Here is an 18565-nt window from a genome sequence, read left to right on the forward strand (position 1 = left end):
TCACCCCAGCCTCCACATACAAGCGCAGACTACAGAAGCGGAGCCCACGGGCCCCACGGAGGAGCCGACCCAGCACAGCCCACTGAGAGCAGCTTCCAGGACACGCCCAGGATGCTGAGCCCAGGAGCCTCGCCAGGCTGACATCCCACACGGATGGTGTCCTCTTCTTGTCGCTTTCTGTCATATAAGGAATTCCATTAAAGAAGGAAAAAACCAAATCCCACATTGTGTATGCACCCGCCCCCCGCCCCCCCAAATCGCCAACACTGCATCTGATTTTCCCCCCCAGTGCCAAAGCAAAGCAAACGTATTGTAACCCGTGGACTGAGTCTAGAGACATTTCTTCAATCTCCCGTTGTGCCTTTCCAGGGACCAGTGCAGGGACAGGGGGAGAAGGGGAGGGGTTAAGTTAAATAAAGAAGATTATTTTTTGTTTCCTGACTTTATCCAAGAGCAGTGCAATGGTTGGTTCTTTCCCCTCCGGGGAGAGCTAGGGAGGAGGGAGGAAGGGGCCCGAAGAGCTGGGACCAGACCGCAGCTGAATGTATTGGATGAGGGGGCCGGAGGGCCGCACCATCTGCGTTGGGGGAGAAGCCTGGGGGAGAGGGGGCGGGCTCCACTAAGGGTGAGGGGGCAGGAGAGAACTGCCGAGGGATCTTCCGCTGCGTGGGAGGGGTCGGGTTCCCTCCCAGGGTCCCTCTTCCAGTGTCCTCTCACCCGGGCTGCCACCCGAGCAGCTGTCCATCTCAGCAGGGCTGGGTGGGAGGGGCACTTCCTTCCCAGCGGGAGTGCCACCCCAACCCCTCCCCTCCCCCCACACCCCCGGGACGGTGCAGGCACCAGAGTTCCGTGCACCTATTTATATTTTTGAAAACTGAAGATTATGATAATTATAATAATAAAGACATTGGAAGAGATCTCTTTCTTTTCTTTTCCCTTTTTTTAATAAAAAAGAGAAGGCAACCAGCGTCTGAGGTCTACCAAAGGGGCTCTTAGGAATGGAGGGCAGTTGGGACATGTTTCCATCAAATGACCCCAAAGTGGGTGAATCTTGTCTCTTCACAAAGCCTGGAACAGTCACACCTATTGTACTTATTTTTATGAGGGTACCTGTGCGTTTGATGGAGTGTGTGTGTGTGTGTGTGTGTGTGTCGGCCAATGGGTGTGGCGTGTGCATTTACTCTCAAAGGACAATTCAAATGAGGCATCTGGTTACTTTGCATCGTTTGGTTCTTCGATAGCACGCTGCTCCCATAGGAGATGCCTGGTAGAGTCAAGAGCAGAGGCAAAATCAGGATTTCTAAGAGGCAACAAAAACAGTTGCAGACAGCCTGCAACACATGTAAGCCTTGCTTACACATAATTGTGGTTAGCTAGTTCGCTGGCCACTAGCCAAAAGGTCTGGGCATCCTGCCCTCAAGGAGGCTAGAGGGTATCGACGAAAACAATTTGGATTTCTTATGGATTCCCCCTAAGAGACCTTGAGCGGGGCCAGGCGTGCATGGCAGGCACTGTCCCCTCCCGAGCCTGCTCATCACAGTTGCTCAGTGGGCCCTCGCGTCTGTTTGTGTGTCTGGGTGCTGGTTACTGCGTGCTGCTGTGAGTTTGCTGGTATGTTTTTGGGTGTGTATATGTGTGGCCCAGTATTTGTTGGTGAATATAGACACGTGTCCAGATTACCTATGAGTCTGGAAACAACAAGTGGACGAAAGTAGAGAGGGTACAGTGATGTCACATAGCTCAAGAATTATGTAATTAATTAACCGATCAGTTGGGAGTACAACGATGTCTGTGGTTTTCAAACTGGAGCCTGCATCAGAATCAAGAGGGTTTGGTTTCTCCCGTGGCCGGTCTGGGGTGGGGCCCAGAAATGGGCAGTTCTAATAATTCCCCAGGGATGCTACCTGGCCACCCTTTGAGAAGCATGGGCCCGCGCGAAGAACGGACTCCATAACTGAGTGTGAGTGGCAGAGGTGTGCCTGAGCAGACGCAGGCCTGCTTTCCTGAAGCTGGGGAGGGGGCTGGTCTCCGAGATCTTCGGGGGACGGTGGGGGAGGGCACGGCCCCCTCTGTGTCCTGAGAGGAGCCTCCTCCTCTTCTGGGCCCACGCTGACACACAGCCCGGGAGCAGAGATGGTGGGAGAGCAGGCCGGAGCCCCCAGCTGCTAGGCCAGCCCCGAGGCAGGGTGGGCCACGCGGCAGGCAAGCCAGAACCTCGGGGGCCTGAAGGCGCAGCCCCCAGAACTCCCTGAAATAGAACTGCCCCCCGCTCTCCCTGGAAAGGGAGCTGGGCCCCGGGACTGAACGAGGCAGAGAGCCAGACACGGGGATGGGGGGGCACGTCACAGCACCATTTATTGTCCAAAGAAAGTACACACACCTGAGGGCCACTCCCTGAGCAGGGAAAAAGGAGAACAAAATACAGACTCTTTGGAGTGAGAAGGAAAAAACGGGGAGAGAAATTTCTCCCTTCCCTGGGACTTCACGCAGAAGCCTAGGGACCCGCTTCCAGCCCTAGCCCTCAGCTGCCCTGATCTGGGCCAGCAGCTTCTCAGAGGAGGAGGCAGGAGACCGCAATGCCCAGCTCCAGGGCCCCCTGGACACCCTCCCCTGCTATCCCAGGCTGACGAGGAGGGGCAGGGACAGCCACCACGTGTCACTGGGAGACAGGGAGAGGGGCTGCGTTCAGTGACAGTAGAGAGCCCTTGTGAGCCCACGAACCTCTACTGGCCTAGAGGAGAGGGGCAGAGGGATTCCTGGAACGGGGGAGCCTTGGGGTGTCCACCCGAACAAAGGGAGGATTTGGAAAGCTGGATTTACCAAAAAAAAAAAAAAAAAGTAATTTAAAAAAATTTAACTTGGGATGTATAAAAACCGCACAAAAATTGCCCCAACCTGCAAGGGAAAATGAACCACTCAATAAATACAGCGCGAGAGGGGAGGCGCGGGACCCCTAGCGGGGCCGGTAACAATATACGCCATACTCCCGGCTCCGCGGGTCTGGGAAGCCGAAGCTTCGGACGCCGGGCTCCAGGGGCCCGCAGTTGGGACGCGGGCGAACCACAGGGTAGCGGGCACTGCCATCCGCCAGCCAGCCGGCATCACAGCGGTCCAAGCCACGGAACTTCCAGGCAGCAAAGAGCTGGCCCACCTTGGCAATGTGGGCGCCGTCTTCCCGGCAGGCCTCCTTTGCCTCTGCCAGGGTCAGCTTCTTGGGGTGCTCCAAGTAGTATACCTGCCCTGTGGGAAAGTGGGGCGTGAGGGCTGGCCGGCGGAGGGGGCAGCCAGAGAGGACGGTGGGGCCCGCAGAAACGCCCGCCCATCGGACCTCCCCAAACAGAGCGGGCAAGGACGAGCCCAGGGAGCCACCAGGCTGTGGGCACTTGCCATGTGTCCTTTGGGAACGTACCTTCCCAGTTCTGACCCGCTCTCTGAGGGTTCCATCCCACCTGCCAGGGGGCTGGGGTCCCTCCAGGCATGTCTGTACTCCACCTCAGCGTTCCCGAACTGCACCCTGGGTGGGCACCCCGCCTAGTCTGCACCAATCAGAGTCGCTCGCCCACCCAATCATTTACTGAGTCCCGGGGCGCCTGGCTGGCTCAGTCGCTGGAGCGTGCGACTCTTGATCTTGGGGTTGTGAGTGAGTTCAAGCCCCACGTTGGGTGTAGAGTGTATTTTTTAAGAAAAATCTTTAAAAAAAAAAAAGTCATCATCGCTTCTCGGCCTTTTGGCTAAGATCAAGTGTAAAAAAAAAAAAAGTCATTTACTGAGTACCTACTATGTGCCAGGACACTTTTCTGAATGCTTGGGATGTGACAAGGAACGAATTTCTGTTTTTATTTGTTTCTCTTCCCGTGAAATGATCCCCCTCGTGAGCACAGACGGGGCTTGCTTGGTCTATGATGCCCAGGACCTAGTGTCGGCCCCAGCACGCAGTAGGCTCTCAAAAAATGTCTGATGACCCAGTAAACCAGGGATTGGGGTGAAGCAGCAGTAAAGCACTCAAAACTCAGCCCGACGTGGCTTCCACCCCTGCAGGTGCTCCAAACCTCCAGCTGCAGGTGCCGGCGGGGCGAGCAGAGGGGTCCCGAAGCTCCCCAGATGCCGCCCTCCCACCCCAGGCCCGCGCCTGGCCGGCGCGCTCACCCCTGAGGGCCGGAGCGAAGCAGAAGGCATCATAGCGGTGCAGGGGGTGGCTGCGGGGGCCGTAGCTGCGCACGCCGGGGGCCAGGCCCAGGCCCCCGCAGGGCCGCCGGGCGCGCGCGATGGGGTACTGCACAGAGGCGTCCTGCAGCCAGCCTGCGTTGCACCAGTCCAGGCCCTCCTCCCAGGCCCGGAACAACTGCTCGAAGGAGGCCACCACCGCGTCCTGCTCTGCACACGCCCGCTGGGCCTCGAGGAAGTTGAGCTGGTAGCGCCCCCAGGGGTGCTGGTAGGGAAAGACCACACCTGGGGAGGGAGGAAAGAGGGGCCTGACGGGGTGGGCAGGGGCCCAGCGGGCTGGAGGGACCCCAGTCCCTGCCCCCTGCCCCACTGGGAAGGATGCTCCCCCCAACACACACACACACACTCCCTCAGAGAAGCAAACCCATCATCTCCCATCCGGGTCCAAAACGGAGTCTACGTCTGTGAATTCGCAGGGCTGTTATAAGAACCCCAGTGCCATGGTCTCAATGTGTCCCCCTAGTGCGTGTTGAAATCCCAAGGCCTCATGTGATGGTCTCAGGAGGTGGGGCCTTTGGGAGGTACTTAGGTCACGAGGGCGGCACTCTTGGGAAAGAGATCAGTGTCCCTCTCTAAGAGACCCCACAGAGGTCGCTCACCCCTTCCACCACGTGAGGACACAGTCTCCTCACCTGACTATGTGGGCACCCTCCCAACCCCGTCATATCCAACATCAGGGAGGAGGAGTGTGACCCCTCCAGCTGCCGTCTGGGCCAGACAGGTGGATGCTGATGGTAGAGGTCCCTGACTTGCCTTTCATCCTCCTCTCCTCACAAGGAGGTGGAGGAGGCCCTCATCTCACACTGGAGGGGACGGGAGCTCCGAGGGGACGAGGCGGCCACCCAGGGAGCCACAGCAGGGGCGGGGTGAGCGTGGAGCCAGACCATGGTTCTCTGTGCGTCCCAGCTGCCTCCCTCGCAGGTCGGACAGGTATGAGGACACACAGCCCGTCCTAGAGACAGAGAAGGTAACAGACCCCGGAGATGGCCCACGGGAGCCCACACAAGGTGTGGCGTGAGCACTCTGGTTGGTTTGGACAACACTGAGTTGTAACTGTTGCTTTTTTTTTTTTTCATTAGAAGATTTTTACAGAAAAGTCCAGAGATGTCACATAAAAGTGTATGCTTCTCTTGTCAAGTCAGAAAACCTGACTGTGTGGGGTCTGCTTCTGGGCCTGAGCAGGGCACTCCTTTGGGATTGGACGAGGGCTCAGCCGCGTGCCCCGTGCCCACCCCTCCCGCCACTCACACCGGGCGGCCTCCTTGGTCTGTGCTGTCTACGACCTGCCGGAGTCTCAGCTCCTGTTTTCCTCTGAGTCAGGTGTGAGCCAGAGGCAGTGGTGGGTTCTGGAGCCAGACTGCCTGGGGGTCAAACTCCTACTCTGCCATTTACGGGCAGTGTGACCTTAGGGAAGTTACTTGACCTCCCTGTGCCTCTGTTTCCTCACCTATAAAATGGGGGTGATGATAGCCGTAGCTTCCCCGTGGGGTGGTTTCAAGGTCTGCATGGCTGCCTAAAGCACAGAGTTCTAGATGGTTTCTCGGGGCCCTCTCCCCGTGGCCCGGGCCCTCGTGTCCCCCCAACCCCCCCACCGCCCACTGGGGCCTCACCCCGCAGCTCCAGCTCCACCAGGCCGCTCTCGTCCTCCAGCCCGTCAATGACCTCACAGCGGTAACGCCCGGAGTCCTCCAGCCGCAGGTCCCGGATCTGCAGCGACACTTCGCGCTCCCCGTCCTGCCGCAGGCGCACCCGGCCGCGGTAGTCTCCGAAGGAGCGGTGCCTCAGCCCAATGGCCACCAGCACATCCTGCTCCAGGGCCCCATTCTCCGACAGCTTCCACCATTTGACGCGCACGGGCCTCGGGGACAGCAGGGCCGGCTCGTAGTGGTAGTGGCAGGGCAGGGTCACGTTGGCCCCCCGGTGGGAAAACAGGGTCTCCTCGGTTGTCTCTACCACCAGCCTCACCCCATTGAAGACGCCTGGGAGAGAGGTGGGTGTCAATGGGGACCTGCTCCAGCACATCCGTGCCCCTGCAAGGGCCACCGCCAGCCTCGGGAGTTACACCTTGCAAGAATGGCCATAATGCGGCACCCCTCCCCGTACCCACACGCTCTGCACTGTGACTTTGCGTCTCCTATCGGGAGGGGACACTCTTCCCCTCCGCCTTGAATCCATGCTGGCCCTGCCACTTCTCTGACCAAATGAACATGACAGAAGTGACGACTCTTCTGTGCCTGCTGGGAGTCTGGGTCCACTCTTTCCCAGGACCTTGCCAGCCCCTGCGACAACAAGCCTGGGCGCACCTGCTAGGGAAGGAGAGCCCACGGGGAGCAGAGACAAGCCCTCGCAGCTGGGGCCATCCGAGGCCAACTAGCCCCAGCGACCTGTCCTACCGACTGCAGACACAGTCAACTTAGACCCCTGGAGGTACACAGGGTGGGGGAGGAGGGTGAGCAGGACATAGGAGGCCCCCTGCAGAGGCTCTCATGCTGAAAAAGCCAGTGGTTCTGGTGCAGTAGTTCTCAAAGCGGTGGGGGGGGGGGGGGGCGGTCCCTGAACCAGCAGCAACAGCATCACTGGGAACTTGGTGGAAATGCAAACTCCCAGGCCCCACCCCAGACCGCCTCTGGGGGTAAGGCCCTGAGTTCAGTGTTTTAACAGCTCTCCAGGTGACCTTGCCGGGCACTGAAGTTGGAGAAGGCTGCTCTAGGACCAGAGTTTTGAGACCACAGGCCTGGGGTCAGATAAGCTGGAATTTTGGCTCCAACCTTCCGCAAGTCTAGTCTAGTCTAGAGAAATCAGCTGACTCTCCAAACCACTTTCCTTATTTGTAGAATGGAGTCACACCAGTAGCTACAGTGGGCTGTGCTGAGGCTCAAATCAGGGAAGGTGGGACATCTGGAAAAAGCACAACAGACGTGAGGCAAGCCTATCAAGTAGTGGCTACTACGTCCTTTGTTTTCCCCCGACGCTTTAGTGAAGCTGTGTTTGAAGCTTTCACCGAAGACACTGAGAATGTTGGGCTAAATCATAATGCCTCCATGTGACAAAACACTACACAGCCGAGTAAACTAACCTGGCAGCTAGATATCTACTCATTGATCTTGGAAAAAAATTGTATCCTATGAAGTGACAGGGAGATTCCCAAACCACATGTAGAGCAGGAGGTGAAAGACAATTTTCCCAATCCTCTATCAAAGGCTGGAGGGACTCACCTAACAGGTTAGCAATGGTTCCCCAGGTGGGGCAGATTATTTGTGATTTTGCTCGCACATATGCAGGGACTGAAGGGAAAGTGGTGAAATCATGGGTAGAAAGTTCAAGTTTTTAAGTTTCCTTGAATCTCATTAAAGTCATGATTGTCTAGGGGCGCCTAGGTGGCCAGGGTTTTTGTGAGGATTGTATGAGACAACGTACGGAAGGCACCGAGAAGCGTACCTGACACACAGACTAAAGAGTCACCCGCCCAGAGGCGCCTGGATGGCTGTCGGTTAAGCATCCGACTCCTGATTTCGGCTCAGGTCGTGATCTCAGCATCATGAGATCAAGCCCCGTGTCGGGCTCTATGCTGAGCAAGGAGCCTGCTTAAGATTCTCTCTCTCCCTCTGCCCTTCCCCCTCGGCCAAAAAAAGTCACCTGCTCAAAGCCATGTAGCTACTAAATGGCAAAATTAAGATTCAAACTCACATCTATCTAATCTCAAACCCCCTTTCCACTGGGGACACTGGGGGAGGTCACACTTAAGATCTTGGAAAACTGGCGGGACTTTGGGAGCGTCCTTAAGCGCACAGGCGATTCGGCTCCAACGCACTCCAAGCCCGAGGGACTAGCAAACAGAGTAACCGAGCCATCCCTTGCACTCCTTGCACTCCTCAGAAATGAGCCTGGTCCGCTGCAAGGGCCCCGAGAGGGAAGGGGCTTCTGGCTCCACGCCCTGTCCCCTGTCGCGACCAGGAGGCTGCATATCACAGCAGGAGCCAGGAGAGGTCCTGGTCCCCCAGCGGAGCATAGAGCCAGAGCCAGGAGGCCGCCCACCTTCGCCGTGGCCGTTGCCCGGGTTCCAGCCGTTGGGACTATTGGAGTAGTAGAAGCCATTGTAGAAAGGCAGGCCCGAGACACAGGGCAGCGGGTACAGCAGGACCAGGAGCAGCGGGCCCATGGCGCTAGGCACGGCTGCAGCGCCGGGGTGTCCGGGGCAGGCTGGGAAGAGAAGAAAAACAAGCCAATGAGAGAAACCTGCTGCATGGGGGGCCGGGGACCCCTGGGTTCCAGCACCCGCTCGCTCACTCGCTCAGCAGGTAATTACGGAGCATCTTCTGCCCAGCAGTTCCTGTTCTCAGAGCCGAGAAGGCCGAGGGCAGAGGGGAGCGAGTCCAGGTCCCTGCCCTCGGGGGACTGCACCCCACAGGCAAGCTGGGCCAGAAGCAAGCCAACAAAGCCTAGGGAGGAGTTAGGAGGAGGCATGAAGTCCGAGGAGAAAATTACAAAGGGCGATAGGACATTATCGACAGTTTTCAGACGGCACGTTTGAATCTGAAAGATTGTGAGCAGCATCTTTTTAATGACACCGAAGGGCCTAGACTAAACTAGAAAATCTCAGGGTGTATTCATGGTTAGTGAGAGGAATCCTGCATTGTCAAGCTTTTGTTTCAGTCCTGAGAGGTCTGTGGTGGGGGGCGGGGTGAATGGGAGGTCACAGATTTCTTACCCTGAGTCAAGGTCAAAATAGGCAGCTAGCCCTTGGGCTGTAGTTTTGTTTATTTGGTTTTTTTTTAATATTGCATTTAAATACATCTTGATGACTGAGTTCTTTTGGTGCACACACACCCTCCTCCCCTGGTGTATTTTGCACTCAAGGCTAATGCCTCATTCACCTCCCCCGCATCTTCCCCCGCCCTCTGCTCATTGCCATTTGCTGAGTGCTTAATGATTTAAAAGACCGGCAGCCTTGGAGGAACTCGGTGCAGAGTCCCGATGCGATGCCGTGTGGGGAATACAGAGGTGGGGTGGAGAAAAGGGGCAGGAAATGAGACTGAAGACGCAGGAGTTAGCCAGGTGGAAAGGACACTGGGGTGTGCCCAGCAGGGGCCCGGCAAACGCAAAGGCCCAGAAGCCAAAGAACACGTGGGGGGCTGGGAATGTGCTGGAAGTTCTCCATTTGTGCCTCTCTCTGCCCTGATCTCTGTTGGCTTCTCCCGGCGCCCTGGCCTCTGGCTTCCAGCGGGATTCGTCCAACGGGAGGCACCCACAGGAGATGGGCGGGAGGAAGGAAAAGCCGTGTCTCTGCAGCACTGTGTCCTCTTGTGACCACAGCCCTGCTGCTGGCTCCTCTCCCCAGCACCTGCTCTCCTGGGCTGTGTGACACTGTTTCCTCCCTTTCCTGCCCACCCCCCCAGGAGCGACTGCCATTGCTTGTCTGTCTTCCGCTCCCCTCTGCGTTGCCCCCCATCCCCACTCTAGAAGCCAGCCACTCCTTCCTTAGAGTCTTTTTGCTGGAACCACCGAGGGTGAATTCTTCCTGCCAAAACCCTGGCTGATCCAGGGGGAGGCGGTGAGAGGGGTCAGCAGGCCCAGCGCCTAGATGCCCTTGGGTCTCCAGCCCAGGCTTTTCCCTCTCTCCTTTGTCCCAAAGGCCCTGGGGTGCCAGTGGGGCCACAGGATCAGAAGAGCCAGTCAGAAACACCCCTCCAGGGGCTGCATTGAAGGGGGACGGTGCGGCAGCAAGGTCAGGGCACAGCGGGCACCTAGATGGAAATATGACTATGATTATCATGCAGCAACGTGGAAACACGCTTAGGGTGTAATTTAAAATGGACAAAGCACAACATGAAAATTGCCCATTTGCTATGATTGTAAGGCTGTGGCCCCGTGAATGTCTGCTGTATGGAAACCAGAATGGGAGAGAACAGCAAAAAGAGGGAGGAGGGTGGGGAGAAAGGAGGGGAGGGGAAAAGAAAGGGGGCGCCTGGGTGGCTCAATCTGTTAAGTGTCTGACTGGCTCAGGTCGTGATCTTGGGGTCCTGGGATCGAACCCTGCATCCGGCTCTGGCTAGGTGGGGGGGGGGGTCTGCTTGTCCCTCTCCCTCTACCCAACCCCCCCCCACCCCGGCTCATGCTCTATCAATGAATAAAATCTTTAAAAAGAAAAAGGAGAGGAAAGCATGGCATCTGTAAGGAAGGGTGGTGTGATTCTTATTTCCATAACAGTTAGGAGCCCTTGCTGGGGAGGAAGGAGCCGATGTGGAGGAAGCTGACAGGCAGAAGCCACTGATCTCCTAGACCCCTTTGCAGAGACCCTGAGGCCCAGAGCCGCCCTCTGTGCTGAGCACGGCAGTAGGACACCGTCCTTCTGAGGTCTCACTTCTTGTCCAAGAGGAGTCCCCAGGAGATACCCGTAAAGCCTCACAGGGACTTGGATCTGGGCAGCCCCACCAGGCAGCACAATCCGCAACCTAATACAGAAGTTCTTAGGTAGGAGGATCTGGGTTCAAACCCCATCTCCACTCCTTACAAGCTGTGTGATTCCAGGCAGGTTTCCTCAGTTGTGAAATGAACTTCATTAAACTCACCACGACCTCTGTTTCACCCAGGTGTTCTACTCCTCTCCTACAGTAACAAAGTTCTAGAGAGGTGCATGACTGGTCAGCAGAAAGCTGTAATTCCAGCCTCCCTCTGCAGCGAGGAAGGGTCCTGGGACTCCATGCTGCACAATGGCAGCGAAATAAGACGTTCCCTATGCAGCTCTTGGGTTAAAAGAGTTAGGGATACCATTTCCTGGTATTTCCCTCTACCTGCTGGCGACCAGAGGTGCCACCATAGTCTCAGAGATGTAAATCACGGGTTGAATGACAGAGCCAGGTCCACCAGCCCTGGACCTCCCCCATCTGCCCCGTGTCATGAGAAAAACAAAGTCCTAGCGTATTTAGGCCACCCCACTTTGAGTCTCTTTGTGAACCCAGCGGAGCCTCACTTGGACGGCTCCCATTAGCATAAAAATACGAACAGCTGAGTTTAACAAGCCCTTACTATCTCATTTACTCCTGATCACAACCCCTAGAGGTGGAACCTCTTAGTGTCCTCATTTACAGCTGGGAAGACCAAGGCACAGAGAGATTAAATCATCCGCCCAAGATCATCCAGCGAGGACATGGCAGAGTTGGGATCTGAACCCACTCCAGCTCCAAAGCCCGGAATGACCATGTCAAACTCAGGGAGGTGACGTGTGCAGAGCACACAGCTCAGGGCCTGGCACACAGCAGGCCCTCCTAGGAGAGTCTCCTTTCCCTTCCTTGAGGGTCGCACGTCTGGAACCAGGAAGGAAGTGGAATGAGGACCGAGAGGCTGTTGATACTGAGCTGGATGTCACAGGCCCCACCGTGTCCCTGGGCACCCACAGCCTCTGCCAGCGTAGGGCTCGCAAGCCCCCGTCTGCCGTGTGCCCTGCCTCCTCACAGCAGCTCATCGGGCCCAGATGCCCTCCAGTGAGAAAGGGCTTCCCTGGGATGAGCAAATGGAGGTGTTTCTGTCACAAGGTGATACTTGAGTGCCTGAAAAAGATGCAAATTTTTGCATTAGATACAAATGAGGGGAAAAATAAGGCTGGGGCAGATTCCTCAAAACATCTGCAGCTTTGTAACCAGACTGTTAACAAAACCAGGAAGAGTCCTAATAAAAAAAAAAACACCAGCACCGTGAACTCTCCACTGACCTTGGCACCCAACGCCCTGTCAATCAGCCCTTTGCAGCCTTCACCACCAGGGCAAGGGCTTCCTCCTTTGAGATGTAGGTTTTCGGGGGCCTGGGATTCCAGGAGAAACCAGATTTGCCAAAATTAAGAATCTGACCCAGGGTGGAGCCATCTTCATTTTTTTTTTTTTAACTCAGGGGAAATGACTTTGCAACTTCACCATGTGATTCCTACGCTTAGCAGAAAACTTTGTGTGAAGCTGCTGTTTAGGCACCCCCATCTCCCCAGATCCATTGCATCCTTGAGATGGTACAAGTTTGGATCCTGAGAGGTGGAACAATTTGGTAGGAAGGGATGCTGCATTGTCCAAATCTATTTGGTTCCCGAGTCTTGAACACTGAACAGCAAAGAGCCTGGATAGTGAGAGATATTCGTATGCGTACTTTTCTCCAGGACTGTCAGCGTTTATCTTAAGGAATCCCTAGCTTGCTAAAGCTTGCTCTTTGCTTGTGAGAAATCCTGTTGTAGTCGCTCCAATATGTCAGCATGTTGAGAAAAATCACCACTGGACCAATGTCATTCCATGACACACTGACTTCAGTCCCCCACTGTTCTCACCAATCGTGGATGAGGTCATTCATCGTTCAGAAACATGCACTGAGGCAGGAAAGACTCTAGTACCTTCTGGGTCCTCCAGCGAGCTCCTAGGCACCTCTTCCCAGCCTCTGAGACCCCAGCACACACCCACTCCCTCGGTTTTAAAGGGCATGTCCAGCGGCTCCCCCGACCCTTCCAAAAACTCCCCAACCCAGTCAGAAAGAATTTTACTCTCCCCAATTAATCCACAGGTAAACAGAGGCACAAAGACATGAAGCAACTGTCCGAAGGTCACGTGGCCGAGACAGCGGAGGCAGGACTTGACTCTACAGCTCCCATAAGGATCTGTCACATAGAAGGACTGCCTTCCACTCATCAGTGCACTTGCATGGATGTCATTGTCCGTGGGTTTCACAATGTCAATTTTTATCCCCCTTGTACAGAGAAGGAAACGGAGGTTCAGAAATGCTAAGGTGCAGGGCGCCTGGGCAGCTCAGTCGGTTGGGCATCTGACCCTCAGTTTCGGCTCAGGTTGTGACCCCAGAGTCATGGGATGGAGCTCCGGTCTGGCTCCGTGCTCAGCGGGGAGTCTGCTTGAGGTTCTCGCCCTCTGCCCCTCCCCCCACTCACGCACATGCGCAGGCGCGCCACTTCCCCCCCTCCCCCCCCGCCTTAAAAATAAGAAAAAGAATGCTCAGTTGCATGGCTAAGGTGAAGGTCTTCATCAGGAAATACATGGAGCTGGAATGTGGCCTCATTCACTCAGCAGGTATTTTATCCTGCATCCGCCATGTGCCAGGCACAGTTCTCGGCATGCGGGATACAAATCGGAAGTTGCCAGAGCTCACATTCCAGGGAGGGAAACAGACAGCAAATAGGATATGGGACATCCGTGTTGTCAAAGGGTCGCATGTGCTAGAGGACACAGAAACAGAAGTTTCCTGGTCTCCAGAGCAGACTTAACAGGGAAGTTCGGGGGTTGAAGACAAATGACCACCCTGAATGTTAGGCGAAAGCCAACCACCACCACTCAGGGAAGCAAAGGACAGGCAGCCTGGGCTCCCTGACCCTGGCCACCCTGGGGGCCGTGGGAGGCTCCCCAAATCAGCTGGAGCTTTGCCCGGGCAAAGACACACCTGCACCCTGCTGAGTGACCTTGAGCAAGTTACACAACCTCTCTGTGCCTCCATGTCCTCATCTGGGAAAAAAAAAAGGATAAATACTAGAACCTCACTTTAGGACTGTGGTGAGGATTATATAAGATGAATTATGTCCAGCATCAACACATAGCAGGTGCTCCACAAACAGTTGCTAATACTTATTGGCAGAAGAACATAGCGGCAGATTTCGGGTTCTAGAATCAGACCGGCTACCGGGATTTGGTTCCGGTTCGCCCCAATTACTAACAGGGTATCAGTGGGCAAGTCACTGAGCTTTGCTTTCCTCATCTGTAAGATGGAGGTCACAACAATTTTAACCAGAATACATTTCTGTAAAAATTAAGGGAGAGCATGTCTGCAGAGCACTTAGAACGCTGCCTGGCAGGAGGGCAGGCACTCACAAAATATAGCGGTTATTACTAATGTTAAAAGTGCAGTCTCCCCTTATTTCGGTGGATCTTTCTCCCCTCTCACTGCCTAGGAGAGAAAGCAGCCACCATTGCCTTCTCTTTACAGTTGGGGAAACTGAGGCCAAGGGCGTGGAAGTGAGTGAAGCATCCAAGGCTTTATCTTTGGTAAACAGGCAGAGGTTAGAGAAAATTCTCAAGTCTCCTGGCAGCCCATCCTTTGCTTTTCCGAGCACCACTTGCCTCGGGACCCCTCCCCATGGCAGAATAAGGGGAACCCCAACTCGGAAGGAAGATGGGGCCCCCCAGGCTCTCCTCACTTGTCCGACGGAGTGTAGCGTTCCCCCATCCACCAGCAGGGGGCAGCATTGCCCTCCAGGTTTCCACAAGCCCCAGCTCTCGGGGAGGAATTTGACTTCGGGGGGCCGCCCCGTTTAGAAAGGGCTTACACGCGCCTTTGAAACCTGTGGCCCCCGGAAAGTGAAAGCCGGAGGTGTTTCCTACCAGCATTCCCAGCCCGCTGGCCCACGTAGGGCCGCGGGGGAGCGGCCAGGGCACCTCTCATTCCTCCCCCTGCTGCAGAGAGCAGAGGCACTCCCGGGGGTCAGGGCTGGGCACCACGGTCCAGGCCGGGTCATACAGGCCGCTGGGGCCACCCAGCGAGTTGGTGACAGAGCTGGGTCCAAGAGCCCGCGCTGCTTCCTTCCTGGCCGCCCACCGGCCCTAAATGCCTCCCTGAGCGACCCCATCTCCTACCCAGGGCGCTACTCGCCGCCCTCCCTCTGCGCCTCTGGTCTCGCTGCCCTAAGGCAGAAACCCCCGCGAACCGAGGCCTGAAACCGACGGGCATCCTTTGCGCTTTCCCTGGGACAGCCGAGGGGGCGGCAGAGGCCAAGAGGCGCAGGTCTGCCCGTTCCCCAACCCCCACGCCACCCCCGGGCTCCCGCGGACCCCGGAGCATCCGACACATGCCGCGGGGCGGAGCCCGGCGCGCCGCGCACCGTGCGGGAGGCTGCAGGACCCGGACGGCACGAGACGGGCAGGGATCCTGCGGGCCCCGGTGGCAAAGGGGCTGGACCGGGCGGTGGTCTCAGAGGCATCGGGTTTCGCTGGGGATGTGCCTCCTCCTGGCGCATCGGGGGGTCCCGCGCAAGTCAGCCCGCGCCCCCGCGCTGCTCCCCCCCGCCCCCGAACTCGCGCCCGGGGCGCTCCCCAGGAGCGATCACAACCCAGCTCCGCCCGGGCCCCCGCGGTGCCCAGCGCACTCCTCCTGCCCGCTTCCCCGACCCTGCCCCGGGAGACGTGGGACCCCGCGGGAGACCCAAAGCGGGGAGGAGCGGGGGAGCACGGACCGCAGGGGGCTCCAGAAGCCCGGCCACCCCCGAGCTACGTACCGTCCCCAGGCGGCTCTTGGACAGCTGGAGCGCTCCCAGCCCAGGACTGTCCGTGTCCGAGGAAGCGGGCGGATTTGGGGGATCTTGAATGGCCCGAGAGGAAGCGGCTGCGGACAAACCCCCGCGTTCCCGCCGGGCCAGCCCCTTAAAGGAACACACGCCCCTTTCTCTCCCAAGAGCTGGGCCCAAAGGGAGGAGTTGCTGCCGACTTGGCTCCAACTCTGAGATGCTAGCGGGGTGTAAAGGGAATGTGCAGGAGTTACTATCACATCTTGGAGAGGGGTAAGTGGGAGATGGAAGAGGTGCGTGATTGAGGGGGGTCCCATTAGAGCACTCTGGTTTATCCAGAACAGTGGGACTAAACAGGGGGAGCCCCTCTCCAGCACTCTGCCGGTGGGCTATGGCTGCCCCCCACTTTCAGGAGCAGGAAGGGTAAACGTTCTGTATGCTTACCCCCCATATAAGGCAAGGGGACACTGACCTTCCTCCTGCCCATGAGTTTAGCCATCATGAAATCCCCAGGCGACTGTTAACTCAATGTCAGGCACAAGGACGCTGACCCTAGTAGGAGGGGCTTGAAACAGTGGTCTTGGGGGAAGGGAAGGCCAAATTAGGGGTGCCCCCGCAGCCAGCAGGGGCAACCAGGCTTCTGACTGGTGCTCCAACAGGGGCAGGGCCCTCCCTTAGAATCCTGACATCTGTCTGTCCAGCCATCCAGCAGGCACCACCTCCCAGGACTTCTGTTTGGACAGGGGGTTTTGTTTCCATCCTGGTCAACAGGGGTCCTGGGCTGGACAGTTTCCCTCAGCAGAAAAGCCTAGAGCTCCTTCAACCCTAGTCGGGAGAAGGGTCACAGGTCACGGGGTCACTGAGTCCAGAGTCCATTCTTAAACATGCTTCAAATGCCTGAGTGCATGCATGTGCATGCATGTGTGTGCGTGTGTGCGTTACACAAGAGCCGGGAGCACATCAGAGCACAAAGAGCTGCAGTGAACTAGAAGGTACACTGTGGCCGAAGCAAATGCCAGGCATCAGGGAGCCAGTGAAGGTTCCTCCACGAGGAGGCGAGACCTGTCTGACCTCTGCCTGGAGATGGATTGGAGGAGAAATAAGACTCAAGTACCAATTAGGAAACTCTTGCAAGCTTCTCTGATGAGGAGGTGACCCGTATTTGAGGCCTCCACCGGGCCAGGCTTTGCATCCGGGCATCTTCTCTGTCAGCTTCCACAAGGCCATGGAGCCAGTCTTGTTATTTCCATTTTACAGATGAAGGACTTGAGGCCCAGAGAAATTTAAGTAAATTGCCTAAGGCCGCTTGGAGCCAAGATCTAATGACTCTACCCTATTTAAACCAGGAACAGAAAGGAGAGCAGACTCCTGGGAGAGGTGGGTCAAGGGGTCCCAGTGCTGAGAGCCACAGGGGAAGGGGGAGGGATCACAGCCAGGCAGGTCAGTTTTGCTCCAGCAACTCAAGTTTCATGCGCCAGCCACGGCCAGGGCTGGCCGGCAGGTGGATCTCCGTACTGGCTCCCCAGACCGCGGTCAGGAATGAAAAAGCAAATCTGGGGAGGAGATGGTGAGCGCGTGTGGCAGTGCAGGAGGCCGCCCAGGGGGTCAGGAGCGAGGGCCCCAGGCTCTCCGGAGTGGGACTTCCACAAGGCTATGGCCAACTCATCCAAGGTTACAGAGATAAGCAGAAGGGCCTGCATGGCTTAGGCCATTCCAGAGTGGCCTCGGGGCTCCTGGGCCCGGTAGGGGCCTTGTGACTACAACCTTGTGACTACAACCGAATGAGACTGACCCGCAGCAAACATTCAGTGCCACCACAAGGGTTGTGGACAGATAGGAGTGAAGTCCTCAGTTTTCCCTTATGCAAGTGGGACTCCTTGGGTTCCAGCAAGTCCCGGCACAGTTCATTCCTGCGGGGGGTGGAACCATCCCAGAGCAAAGGCGCGGAGGAAAGAAGCTTCTCCCACTGTTAGTCCCAGGAGAGGCCAGAACGGGGTTGTGGCTAGGAAATGCTCCCAAAACGGAGTCCGGAGGCCAGCAAATCTCCCCAGCCCCCCAGACTGACTCCACGACGCAATCCATGCAGCTCCACGGAAGAGATCTCTGAAACAGGAAGGAGTGGGCTGAAAGATCCCCAGGGGTAGGGAGCCCCAATCCCCAGTTCACTCAAAGACCACAGCCTGGGCCTTTTATTCTGTCCCTGCCCGGCTTAGAATCCCTGGCAAGGGCAGCTCTCAGGAAGGAGCCACTTCCAGACTAATTTTCCCCACGAAGTTCCAGCAAAGCCACACCCTCTCTTTGGCAGCCCCGTGGCCCGGATCTGCTGCCATGTCTACGTGTATCACAGCATGGCTCCCAAAGTTTGTTCCAGAAAATTCACCTTGTGTCCCAAGGCCTGGGATACTAGGGTGGTTTCCCATACCCCTTTCCCAGCTACTCCGTCCCTCCTCTACCTGCCGGTCTCCTTCCCAGATCACCAGGGCACTGGCCTGCACTGCCCCTCACTGGCTACTTCCTGATGTCATCAGCCTGGAGGGCAGGGTGGTGAGGGCGGAGGGGGACCCCTGGAGCTTGCCAGCAGCCTCCCAGGAACCAGTGTGCTCAGCCAGGAGGCCTCGTGACCACTCGGCAGAGCCCTGGCCACTTCCTTCCCGCCCTGCATCCCACCCCGGAGCCTCCCACAGCTCTGAAAGCAGCCCAGGTTCGTGGAGTTTCTAGTCGTTTCTGCAGCCCACCACTCCAAATGTAGAGAAAATGCCGAAGGGGAAAACCCAACAGCCTCAGCCATGTGCTCCTGGTCTGGTAGGAGAGCAAAGGCATTCGTGGAGACAGCTCTGTGCCAGGCACCCCCTTGCCCCTCATTGGGCCCTAGCTCTGGGCCCCGGGGCTGCATGGGTGTGGGGGGTGGAGGACAGAGGGGAAGAGGCCGGGCATCGGGACTCGGAAGTGGGAACCCTCAGGAGTCCCCTCCCTTCTCCCGCTGTTCAGCTCTCCATAGCTGGCAGGTGACACGAGTATGCTGGCCTCTGGGAGGGCCGAGGGGGGAAGGGTGGGAGCACCAGCCCAAAGCCCATGTGGACGGAGCAA

At 57.0% G+C, this 18565-nt stretch overlaps 2 protein-coding genes across 4 annotated transcripts in view; one reads left to right on the top strand and one right to left on the bottom strand.

Annotated features, from left to right (window-relative positions):
• Positions 1-907, top strand: part of ACAN (aggrecan) — a 35787-nt gene extending 34880 nt beyond the window's left edge. The window contains exon 17 of the mRNA XM_081831888.1: positions 10-907. Within this exon, the coding sequence (XP_081688014.1) occupies positions 10-86 (77 nt within the window). The 3' untranslated portion in view covers positions 87-907. The remainder of the gene's footprint in view (positions 1-9) is intronic.
• A 1423-nt stretch (positions 908-2330) lies between these two features.
• Positions 2331-18446, bottom strand: HAPLN3 (hyaluronan and proteoglycan link protein 3). Of its 3 annotated transcripts, XM_081831688.1 has the most exons (7): positions 15470-18446; positions 13645-13706; positions 8516-8663; positions 8260-8424; positions 5835-6203; positions 4147-4449; positions 2331-3240 (listed from the first exon to the last, which is right to left on the bottom strand). In XM_081831688.1, the coding sequence occupies exons 2-7, from the start codon at positions 13696-13698 to the stop codon at positions 2954-2956; spliced, it is 1326 nt and encodes a 441-aa protein (XP_081687814.1). In that variant the 5' UTR covers positions 13699-13706; positions 15470-18446; the 3' UTR covers positions 2331-2953. The 3 variants fall into 3 exon arrangements, with proteins under 3 accessions (XP_081687814.1, XP_081687815.1, XP_006733183.2); XM_081831689.1 differs by lacking the exon at positions 13645-13706; XM_006733120.3 differs by lacking the exons at positions 8516-8663; positions 13645-13706.
• Between the last annotated feature and the right edge of the window lie 119 nt (positions 18447-18565).

This window comes from Leptonychotes weddellii, chromosome 9 (assembly GCF_054177405.1).
Source record: "Leptonychotes weddellii isolate Sample4059 chromosome 9, ASM5417740v2, whole genome shotgun sequence".
Lineage (NCBI taxonomy): Eukaryota > Metazoa > Chordata > Mammalia > Carnivora > Phocidae > Leptonychotes > Leptonychotes weddellii.